Raw genomic sequence first — 13,264 nt, 5'->3', positions numbered from 1 at the left:
TTTTTTTGAGAGAGATTTTTTTTACAAAAGATAATAATGATTTTGTAAAAGAGCTTAATTTACATAATATTTATATTTTGAATTTATGAGTGAAAATTTTATACATATGACAATAAAATTTTCACGTAATTAATATTCATATAATTAATTTGCATTTTTAATAATTGTTTATGCTTGCTAATTCAACAGCAATATATGTAAATTGCTGAACATAAATAATAACAAAGAAATAATTAAGTTACATTTAATTATTAGTCAATATTTAACAAGGATTTAAATTTTTAATAAAAATAAGGATTTTTATTAAAGTAAATAAATGACAATTGAAATCAAAGAATGCTGAACAAAGTATATCACATAATTAAGAATCACTTGTTCAAAGAATATTAAAAATACATATAAATACAACAAAATCGTAGAGACACCTCTACATGCTCTTTATTAATTGGTTTGTTCAGTACTATAATAAACTCACCGAACACCCAGTTAATAAATCAAGCAGAGACCGTTCAACAAAAAGCTTCTTGTAGTATATTTTTGTTTAAATTTATATAATTTTTTATATTAACGATAATAAAATTTTCTTGTTGTGTAGCATTTATATAATGTATTTTTAATTTTGTCATTTATTTATGTTAGCTTTAATATAATGGATTTGAACTGCTAAATATTAATAACAACATTATAAATAAAATATATATAATTGAAGCAATGATTAATGAGTATTTAAATTTTTAATGAAAATATGGAATTTTTATTAAAGAAAATAAATGCCCTTTAAAAATGATAAATTCTCATTGAAGTAGACTATGTATATAAAACTGTTTACAGGCTTATAAAATTAAAATTAATTTTTTTTTCATTTAATTAGTAGGGAGAAATTTACACATTATTTACTAATTAGTTTGTTCATTAATACAGCAAAATCAATGAATATACAAATAACAAATCATTATCTTGACAAAATTTTTTAAAGTAAAATTTTAACAAATTAATACATATAAAAAAATGTAAACATTTTTTTTAAAAAAAAAATACAATATATTTGAAAAATTTAAGCGTGAAAAACTTTTAATTTCAACTAATTTATATATTTGTATATATGTATTTAAATACAAATATGAAATTTTAAGATTTATAATTCATTTATGATAACAAAGTTTTGCTTAAGTATTATAATGAATATGTTAAATAGAAAATATGAATTCTATAATTTTAATTTTGTATACCTCGTGTAAGAAAATCTTTTTAGTAAAAGTATTAATTATAACTTTTTACCATTAATAAATTTTTCCTAAAAAAACAGAAAAAATATAAAATTTAACATACATAATATGCAAATATTTTTATGTATTTATATAATTTAAGCATTAATATACTTAAATATTTTATAAATAACTTACTTCTCTTCTTTTTCATAAGCTTATATATATAGCACCAAAAAAAAACGAAAAGAATTAAAAAAGGCATAAAAGTCATTGCAAAGAGAGCAGGTGCATTCAAATTATTTTCATGATAAACATTATGTGGATCTGTTGATATAACTTCTAAACTTTTTGAATTTCTTGGTATAAGGTCTAAACTTTTCGAATTTCTTGTTATAACATCTAAACTTTTTGAATTTGTTGTTATAACATCTAAACTTTTTGAATTTGTTGCTATATTTTTTATAGCACTAATTTCTTGATATTCACATGAAGAAAATTGACTTATATCTCTTTTTTGGCAAAAATATGGAGTACATGCAAAATTAGAATCTTTTTTTAAGCAACTTTCTGGAAGATATATAAGGTCTTGAATTTTTTTATCATAACGATCATAATCCAAAAATACTAATTTTCCACTATAATTCGCATCAGTACACAAATTATATTCCTCATTATTCTTTTCACATAAATAATTCACGCAGCGAAGCTGTGTAAAAAATTTTGATTTAATCAAATGGCAGGAATGTTCTTTATGAAATAAATCTTTATATTTTGATATAATAATTTGATGCCTGGGGTTTTTTATATGTTTTAAACTACCTACATCATTTTTTTCATTAATAATATCATAAGAATTAAACGAAAGATTTTTATCTAAATAATATGGATCAATGGATTCGCATAACGATAGCATTTGGTTTATACTCCTAAGGCGGCATAAATATGTTTTAATTGGGAAATTATCCATATATGGATTTAATTCATAAAGAAACACAATACCATCTTGATCATTGTTTGAAAGAATGATTATCCTAGAGAATTTATATGGTCCATAACGTTTATATTTAAATATATTTTTCGAAATATCATTTGAAACATTATCTAAAGGACGATATACTTTAATTGAATTTAATTGAACCGGACAATGTGATGTTTCAAATTTATATGGATTTATATGACATATAGCCATATGACATGTGACAGAGTCTCCCTCAAAATCATCGCATCCTCTATTATATAAAAGTGCCATTTCTAAAATTAAAATAAGATGTATATGTTTTTCCTACTTTTTCTCTTTATATTTTTATTGGACTATTTTTTTTTTAAATCCATTTTCTTATAAGTTTTATTTTATTCCTAATAAAAAATATAGTTTCTAATACAATACATAATATTTATAAAAATTTAAAACTAGGCTTAACTTTTTATTTCAATATTAAAGTTCATTTATATTTTTTTTTTCAAAAATATATTTTTTTAAAATTTAACATTTATTGAATATTCTTTCTTAATATATATTATCATTAAGATTTTTTTTTTTACAAAACATATAATAAAAGAAAAATTTAAAAAAAAAATTTTTGTAATACGTTTAATGTAAAGTGATAATATCTATTCAAGAATTTTTCAGGTAATAAATTAAATTTTTTTAATAAAACATATAGTAAACAAAAGATTTAAAAATTTTAACATGTTTGATATAAAATGGTAGTAACACCTATTCAGTAATATTTTCAATAATTAATTTTTTATTTTAAATAAAACATAACAAAAAAATAAATTTTTTTTATAAAATATATAACATAAAATGGTAATAATATCTATTCAAGAATATTTTAAATAATTATTTATTTTTGAAAAAATAATAAAAAAACTTCAAAATATATACAGTAAAATAATTTTTTAATAATTTAAAGAAAATACACGTAAAATTGGTATAATATTATTGTTTATATAAAAATTAAAATCACAATTATATGATATTAATTGTCAAAAAAGTATATATAACTTAATAAAATTTCTAACAATTTTTTTTTAATAACAATAGATAATTAACAATGATATATTAAAACCTTATAACAATTTTTAGGCAAATAAAAAAATATAAATGAAACACAATTATACATGCAATATTATTTTTATAAGCAAATGATAAAATATAAATAAAAAATAAAATATATATATATATATACATATTTTTATTGTTATAAATAAAATATACCTAAAATTATGTTTGAATTCACGTAAAAATGGCAACAGTGAACAAATATTAAATTTATTTTAATAATTATGTAACTGTTTTGTAAATTAGTAAAATATTAATATTAATATTAAAATAACAAAAAATGCAAATATAGAAAAATTCGTTTAAAAGAAACGGTGTTTCCTCATAATAAAAATGATAAAAAATAAATATTCCAAAAAAAAAATTAAATGAATATTTAATATTAATTATTTGTAAAGCTGTTTACGCTAAAATTATTGTGGAAAGGAGATTAAATTCAAATTAAATGAGATTAAATATTAAGCTTTGATATGTGACTAACAAAGAACATATTAATCTTTTTGAATTTTTAATGTGATGACCAAAGTAAAGAAAATAGTTTTATTTATGTACATGCAATATATTCAAAAATATACATATATTAAAATACGTATACGATTAGTAAAAGATATTGTAATCTTTTTATGAAATAATAGTAAATTATAAGTAACAAATTGTTACTCATACTTGCCATTTAAGAAAATATATCACTGAAAAAAATATATTTTTTATTGTTCTTTTGTTAATTTTTTTTGCTTTTATATTTTATTTAATTTTTTTGCTTCTTTAGATTATTGAATAATGGGTTTCGTTATTTGGGAATTATATTTCATAAATTGAATCAATATTTGGAATCATTAAATATTAAATTCAAAGTTTAAGAGAAAACAAAAATGATTAAATTTTTATTATTATTTAAATTTTATGTATTTTTAAAAATTTTTTAGTAACCACATTTTCAATTTATTATATTGTTTTAAAATATTATTTTCAATATAATCAATAGCTTTAATAATAATTTAAGCTTTTAATAAAAGTAGGAATAAATTTGTACTAATTAAATAAAATCCTCTATATAAATATTCTTTTATGTAAACTATATATATAAAATTTACTTTATTATAATAGAGATATATTTTTATAACAATTAAAACTAATAGGGATTACTGTATATGCTCTTTATTAATTTTTTCATTAAATAATATATAGAAATTATTGAATAATAGATTAATAAAGCATATATACTCTATTATATACATCATATTATACGAACATTAACATACCGATCTAATAATTGATCGTTCAGCAAATATACGAGGATATTTAGTAAAATTATTGAAGAGTATGTTCAGTGATCTTTATTAGTTTTAACTGTTATAGAAATATCTCATTATTAAAGCAAATTATATATATATAGTTTACATAAAGAATATATATTGTTTTAGAGGAATTTATTTAATTAATATAAATTTATTCTTATTTTTATTAAAATCTTAAATTATCATCAAAGCTATTGATTATACTCTAAATAATACTTCAAAATAAAATAATAAATACAAATTAAAATTATTAAAAAAATTTTTAAAATACATAAAATTTAAATAATAATAGAAATTTAATTATTTTTGTTTTCTTTTAGATTTTGAATTTGATTTTTCACGATTTCAAAAGTTAATTGCATTGACAATATTTAATACCTGAATGAATAAAAATCCCCTTAACATCTCAAAAAAAAAAAAAAATAACATTTTTTTTTTTTTTTTTTTAAATAGTATTAAATAATTATAATTAAAAAATATAATTTAAAATATCAAAAAATGAGAACATTCACTATTCTTTTTTTAATTATCTATTTTATTAAACAGTAAGCGTAAATAACTGATTTGTTATTTTCTATATTATTCATTATATATCATATCGTAAAATTTTAATTATATCTTTTACTAACAATTATTATACAAAATTATTTGAAGGACTAAATAAGAAATAAATACCTCAATATTTGTATTTGCCTAGATTAATAAAAGGAATCTTTAAATTTTTTTAAATATTAAGAAAATATAAATAAAATATAAAGATAGACATAAATGCTTGATACATTAAAAAATGTTTCAAACAATTAATTAAAAAAAAATGAAGGTTAAATATATATTAATAGAAGAAAATTTTAAAATAAACTTACTACTTTTTGAATAAAAAATTAGAATATATTAAAAATATTTTTAAATAATTCTTATATATTAATGTAATAGAATTATTTCACACTTAATCAACGATCTAATTTAAATGTTTAGACTCCTAAATAAGTTAAATTCATTAATCCTATTTGAATATCTTATAATTTAATTATTTTATTAGAAATAAATAAAATATTGAGCTATATATTTTATTTAGAAGATAGTAAGGTCACATGATATATGTAATTTATTTCAAATTATATAGTTTAATTATATAAATATTATATATTATTAATAAAACATACTTTCAAAATTAATAATATTTGTAGAATCTAGTGTCCTTTTGTTATGTTTATTCATTAGTTGATGAATGAAATATTTTATTAACCATTTTAGAAAAATAGCTAGTAGATACATGGAAATGCACAAAGTCGAAGATGAACATTTTCTAGTTTAAAAAAAAAAAGTTATTTTTAATTTTTTTTTTTTTTATGAGGATTTTTTTTAATATTCTTTTTAAGAGATATAAGTTAAAAGAAATTGAGTTGTGTTTTTATTTTTATATATTTTAATTAATTTGAAATAAATAAAAACAAATAATTAAAATTATTTTTCATAAAAATATTACTAAAAGATTTTGACATAAAATTAGTAGTTAACAAAGATTTATATTATTAATTATTATAATCTTCATTAAAGTAAATAAAATTCTATAAAAGTAATAAATTATCAATAATATAAGCTATAAATATCAATTTTACTATCTTGTAGTGTCATTGTAATTTTTACAACAATTAAATTAGAATAAGAAATAGTTTATACTCTTTTATAATTTATCTATTCAGTATTCTAATCAAGTCTTTCCAAATCATGTTAACAAATCAATATACTACTAAATTAATTAAACAGAGAAATAATAAATTACTTTTTTAATATTGGTTAATAAAGGATTTCTACACCTTTTTAGAATAATTGTTAATAGATGCATGTAAAAAATAAAATAAAATTATTTCATATTTTTATCTTAAAATTTATTTTTTTTTTTTGTTTGATGCTCGTTAAAAAAAAAATATTTTTAATAAAACATTTTTTGTAGGTTACAATATATTTTTATTGTGAAATATATCTTGGTTTTACCATGTAATTTAATTAACTCTAATTAATTTAAAAAGAAAATTAAATTGAATTTAAAAGTTTTAAAATAAAAAAAAAATAATTTTCTATTTATTTTGGTTATTAAATTCGTGTATGTATATGTTTTAAAATATAGTAAAAAATTTTAATTTATACTTTGTTTAAAATAAATAAACACTTGAGCTTAGATATATATCTATATAAAACATAAATAATAAGGAAAGCTCCTCATGTTCATTATTAATTTATCAGTTCATTACTCTTATGAAACTATTGATCGGTTAATTAATAAAACAGTTATATGTTAAATAATTTTTAAAAATAAATTAATATATTAAAAATCAAGTTACTATTTGTCTTTTAAAATAAAATGAAGAGAAATTTAATATTAAAAAAACAAAATTCTTATTTCTTTCTTTTAACTATGATTTTAATTATTAATTATTTCCCTAATTGGTTTTATTAAAATAATTTATTTACCAAATATAAATTTTTTATGGTAATAATAGAAAAAATACATTTTTTTTTTAAATTTAAATTAAATAAAATATAATTAAAAAAATCAATTAATAAAAAAAACATAAAAATTCTTTTTTTATTTAGGTAATTTTTTTATACAAAGATTATTTATGTTTTATGTATAATTAAATATTATCTTATAAAATATTTATAATATCTTTTATTACCTAAGCTTATAATTTGATCATTATACCAAATTTTTGTACATCGGAATAAAAAGGAATGCGTGAAATATAAAAATAAAATTTTGTCTTATATCCTATATATGTAATTTAACCTAATGACTGATTAATACTTAATTTATTGGATTTTCAATAACTTTGCTAGTATTGAACAAAAAAATTAGTAAAGAGTATGTAGATAAAGCTCTACTTATTTTATTTTTATGAACTTAAAATATTAATCAAATTATTCACTTTTATTAATTAATATCAAGTATTAAATGCATTAGTTAATTACCATTGTTAACAATTTATGCAGTATTCCATGTGTACGACATCATGCATTACATTCTTAATCTTTCATAAAAAAGAAAAGAAATTTTTTTTTAAGGTATTATATTTTTCTTCTTTAAAAAAAAATATGTATTTTTATATATATAATTTTATGTACACAAAAAAAAAAATAATAACATATATCTTCATTTTTTTTTAATGTATTTATTTTTAAGACGAGTACTTTATTTTTATAGATGCATTTATTTTTATTGTGGTTAATAAAAGGTTTCATAAACCTTTTTGGTAATAAAAAGGACTAGCTATATGAAGAATACATAGTTGGTTTTGCTAACGAAAAAAAAAAAAAAAAAACAATAACTATTTTTTTTTGGTGGGTATATTTGCAGTTAAAAAAAAAAATATTATATATATGTATTTTTTTTTTTCATATGATGCTGACTTAAAAAAAAAATATTATGATAACATTTTTTTTTTTTATTTTCTTTTTTTTTTCGAGAATATATGTGAATTTCTATGGAAAATATATTTTTTTTTTTTTATTAAATGTAATATTAAAGAAATTACATTTTAGAGCGTTTAATAAATTAACTTAAAAAAATAAACTAATAAGTAGTATTTGATGTTTATTAAAAATAATAAAAATATTAAATTAAAAATTAAAATAAATAATGTTTACGTGTTCCTTATTAATTTTCTTTTTTGATACTAGCAAAGTAATTGAACAGGCAATTAATAAAGCATGTGTGCACATTTTTCTGAGTTTTAGATGTACAATTAAAAATATTCTTAATCATTTTATTTAATTAAATATTATTTAAAATATATCGATAATACCATTTGTAGATCAGATTTTAATAAAGTAATAATTATGTTTTTTTTTTCTTTTATTTCCGCCCTTGGTTTATCAAATGTCTGTTTAATGATTATGCTAGTATCAAAGGAACAAATTAATAAAGAGCATGTAAACATTACTTATTTTAATTTTTAACTTAATATATTTATTATTTTTAAACATAAAATACTGCTTATTAGTTGATTGTTTTTTTAAATTAGTTCATTGAAAACTATAAAATGTAATTTCTTTAATATTACATTTTAACAAAAAAAAACTCATATATTCCTTAGTAATACATATATAATCCCAAAAACAAAAAGAAAATAATAAAAAAATATGTTCCCAAATATTTTTTAAGTCAGCGTCATATACCATAAAAAAAATTTATATATATGACATTTTCTTTTTTTAATTTTAAATATATCACACAAAAAAAAAATAATTATTTATTTATTTAGTTTTTAGTGCACTTACCTTAGTGTAAGTATTTTTTTTTTAATGTGAACACATTGTAACTATATTAGTATGCTCATTTATAATTGTGCGCTGTCCCCATGATTCATCATGCACAAAATAAAATGTGTTAACTCTATTTATTGATCTAAATACCATATAAAAGAGGTCTGCAGTATTACTTATAGATCGACTCTCTAAGAAAAATTAAAAAAATATAGAAAAATTATTAAATTCAATGTGTACGCAATTTTTTTCGTATATTTACTTTTTATAAATTGACAAAATATTAGAAAAAATGAGGAAAATATATGCATATGAATAAATAAACACAATGAAAGCGTCAACACATAAATTTCTTATGGGTAATTTAATTCTATTTCATCCAAAAGCTTTATATATATAACACATAAAAAAAATTATAATAATTCAAAGTGGCCTAAAAGATAATGCTAAAAAAGAGGAAAAACTTATATTATTTTGATCAGGCGTATCTCTAGAGTTTATAAACCTTATGACTAAACTTTCTGGTTTTATTATTATATTATTTTATTAATTAATTTTTAGATTTTTGCATGTAATTAATTTATTAATATTCTCATATTTACACAAATAAAGAAGAAATTCAAACTTCAAATCACTTTTTATTTAACTATTTGAAAGACATATCATTTGTTCATTTCCTTTGTGAAATTTTTAGTGATCCTGTAAATGAATCACTTTTTCATTAAATTAAGTATCTACTCATGTTTTATAACCATTATGATCCTTCTTACACATGGAACATCTGCAAACATTATCTAAAAGAGATCATATCTATTCCATGTGGCAGGAATTTTTACTAAAAAATATATCGTTGTATTTTAACCTAATGATTACATGTTTTGGATTTTTAAAATTTTTTAAAATAACTTGATGATTTCGTGTATTTTTCTACTGTTAATTCCAAAATAATTAAATTAAAGGCACTTTTCTAAATAATTTACATTAACATAATAACATAATTTTACTTTTTGGCTTACTGTTTTAAGGCAACATAAATATGTTCTCAAATGCACATGAATATCTTGAATATATTCAAATGGAAAAACAATATTTTCCGAAAGAGCAATTATCCCAGAATTATCTGATATAGGACCTAAATTTTTATATGTAAATTCATTTTTTGAAAAGTCACTTGAAAGAAGTTTTACTTTAATTGACTCAAAAGAAGACTTACAATGTGCGGTATGAAGTTTACAGCTATGTATAATACATACAAGCAATTGCAAATAGTAAAGTTTCAATTACATTTTTATATATATCATGTTGCATAGAAGTGACATTTTTAAAATTTATATAAGATTTATTTATTTTGAATAATCCTTATCCCTCATATTTCTGTAAGTATTTTTCTTAATATATTTAAAAGATTTATCTGCTTAGATTCATAACTTTATTTTTTTTTATTTCTTATAAAAAATATAATTTCTAATAAAATACACAATATTTATAAAATGATTAAAATTAGTCTTCTTAATCATTTATTTTATTATTAAAATTTAACCATATTCATTCTCTTTCTTTAAAAAATGTGTTGTCATAAAATTTATCGTGCATAAAACATACTCATTTAGACATGTATTATTGTTCATAATTTTTTTTTGAATTATAAAAAAAAAAGAAACATTCAAAAAAAATTTTTTCACTATAGATTTTACAAAAAGTAGTAACATTTATTCGAGAAAAATTTTAACAAAGAGTAATATTTTTCCTTAAATAAATAAAAAAAATTTTAAATATATCAATGAAAAAATATATTTTTTTAGGAGTTATTAAGAAAACAAAAATATAATATGTGCTATAATATTATTGCTTCTAGAACTATCATTAAAATAATAATTATATAATATAAATTATGTTAAAAAAAAAAATAATATATATAATGTTATTAAAATTTATAATTTTATTTATATATCTATATATAGATAGAGATGATATAATTATACTACATGAAAGATAATTTTTGTATAAAAAAAAAAAAAAATAGAAATGAAACAAAATTACACGTGCAACATTACTTATATAAAAAATATGAGAAAAATATAAAAAAAAAAATATATACAAATTTATTATTATAAATAAAATATATCTGAATTAAATTATATTTAATTTAACAATGATAATAATAAAAAACATATTGGATTTATTTTAATAATTACGTAATAATTTTATAAATTGGTTCAATTTTAGCAATAAAAATAGAATAAAATAAGAATATAGTGAAACTTATGTACATACAATAATGATATCCTATAAAAAAAATTATGAAAAAAAAATTAAACCCAATTATTAAAATTACAATTTATAATGAAAAATGATTTACAACTATTGTCGTAACTATATTAAATGCACACTATATATGTTTGAACGTTGATTAAAAAGCGATTTGACTTGAAATTTAAATTCTAATAATATAAAGAAATAATTTTAGATTATATGTGTAAATACAGCATTACATTTTTAAACATTATTACTAAAAGATTTATGTTAAAAAGAAAAAATTAAAATAAATATAAAAATAAATACAGTAGAGATGTAAGTTATAATATGTATATTTTAGTGATGATGTGATAAAATAATGATAAAGAAATATTACATTATAAACAAAAGAAAATGAATAAAATAATTTTGCTTAAAGTGAACTATTTTATTAAAGAAAAAAAAAAGAAAAAAAAAAAAGCAATAAATTAAAAAAAAAATGATAAAAAATAGAAATTTTCAAAACTAAGAAAAATATATATAAAAATAATTACTCTGAATTTGCAGTAACTGCAGTAAAATTACAATCAAATGATATAAAATTTATTAATACAAATATATTTAATAATTATAAATATGTTTTATTAATTTTCTGTTCAGTGACTTTTTTGGAGCACTAAACAAACAAATTAAGAGTACGTAGAGTTCTCTCTACGGATTTGATGAATTCATGAACAATTTCCAATGTTATAAACAAGTAAACTGTGTCTATCTAATATACTATGTTGAAAATTTATTAGCTATTAAGAGGTATTTATTTAATTTAATAAGAATTACATTATACTTATTAAAAATATAAATACTCATTGATTATTTATTTATACTTATATATATTTTTAATCACAGTCTTACGAATCATGTTTAACACTTATGTATATTGTGTTAAAATTAACAAATGTACAAAATTAACAAAGTACACATTAAAATTATTTAAATAGTACACAAATGAAAATTTTACTATTCTTTTTACTTAAAAATTTACCTTTTAAAATTCAAAGAACAAATTCCATACAAAAGATGCTCTTTTGTAAAGAAAAAAATACTTTTGATATTTTTTTTTTTTTATCTATCGCTTGCATGGCTTACCATGTATTTTCCATATAGATATCAATTTTCACTCTTAAAAAAGTTAATAATTCTTTTTATTATCCAGCAAGGAATTGCTAATCTTTTTGAGAATAAAAAGAATTAGCTATATAGAAAATAAATAATTATCCGTACAAACTCTAGATAAAAAAAAATAATAGTTATTAATTTTTTTTGCTTTCTTTTTGTAATTTAAAATAAATAAAAAAATATTTTTATTTTTTTTTTAAATTGATTTATGGTTGAAGAACAGAAGAAAAAGTTTTTAAAAAAAAATTTCTTTTTAGACAAATATTATCTAAATTTATATAAGGAAACGATATATTTACGATAACAAAATTTTCATATTTTATAGTATTTATATAATTTAATTAGTATTTTTTTAATTATTTATGTTTATTATTTTGAGAGCAACGAATTTTCACTGGTAAATATAATTCATAAAATTATAAAAAAAGTTTGTGTAATTAAAATCAATAGTTAATGAGAATTTATATTTTTAACAAAAATTTAATATTTTTATTAAAGTAAATAAATGCCTCTTAAAAATTAATGCTCAAGAAAGAAGACTATATAAACACATTTTATTGGTTCATAGAGTTGAAACTAAATTAAAATTTATTAAATTTATGAATAGAACATTACATGCTCTTTATTAATCTGTTTGTTCAATGCTCTTGCAAAGTCATTCAATAGACGATTAATAAACTCAAGGTCATTGAACGGGCAACTAGTGAATTATTAAAACACATATTAATATAAATACAAAAAAGGATAAGATCCTTTTTTTTTTAAAGTTTTCGAAATCATTTTTTTTATGTTTAAAAATTAATCTAACAAAAAAAATTTTTAAAAGACAAATACAAACTATTTCAATAAAAACTAACCTTTAAATAAAATATATTTCTTTGTAAATTAAATTATTTTTCTATAATTTTTTTTTTTTAATTAAAATTTTATTTAAAAAAATATAATTAATAAAAACATCTATATAAAAAGAAAAAAAATTAATTTTATTTTTTAGAACTATAATATATGTGTGATTAGCT

General features: G+C 17.5%; 1 protein-coding gene across 1 annotated transcript, besides 3 other annotated features; it reads right to left on the bottom strand.

Moving 5' to 3' along the window:
* Positions 1-501: part of a repeat region that runs on past the window's edge.
* Positions 502-1,280: 779 nt separating this feature from the next.
* On the bottom strand, positions 1,281-2,457 carry PGAL8A_00179800 (fam-e protein; the record flags this gene model as incomplete). Its single annotated transcript, XM_028670482.1, has 2 exons — positions 1,281-1,294; positions 1,404-2,457. The coding sequence occupies 2 exons, from the start codon at positions 2,455-2,457 to the stop codon at positions 1,281-1,283; spliced, it is 1,068 nt and encodes a 355-aa protein (XP_028527230.1).
* A 9,244-nt stretch (positions 2,458-11,701) lies between these two features.
* Positions 11,702-12,122: a repeat region.
* Positions 12,123-12,514: 392 nt separating this feature from the next.
* Positions 12,515-12,928: a repeat region.
* Positions 12,929-13,264: the final 336 nt, after the last annotated feature.

This window comes from Plasmodium gallinaceum (genome assembly GCF_900005855.1).
Source record: "Plasmodium gallinaceum strain 8A genome assembly, contig: PGAL8A_v1_68, whole genome shotgun sequence".
In the NCBI taxonomy this organism is placed as follows: Eukaryota; Apicomplexa; class Aconoidasida; order Haemosporida; family Plasmodiidae; genus Plasmodium; species Plasmodium gallinaceum.
The sequence above is the reverse complement of the archived record's forward strand: the minus strand, read 5'-3'. Positions and strand labels throughout refer to the sequence as shown.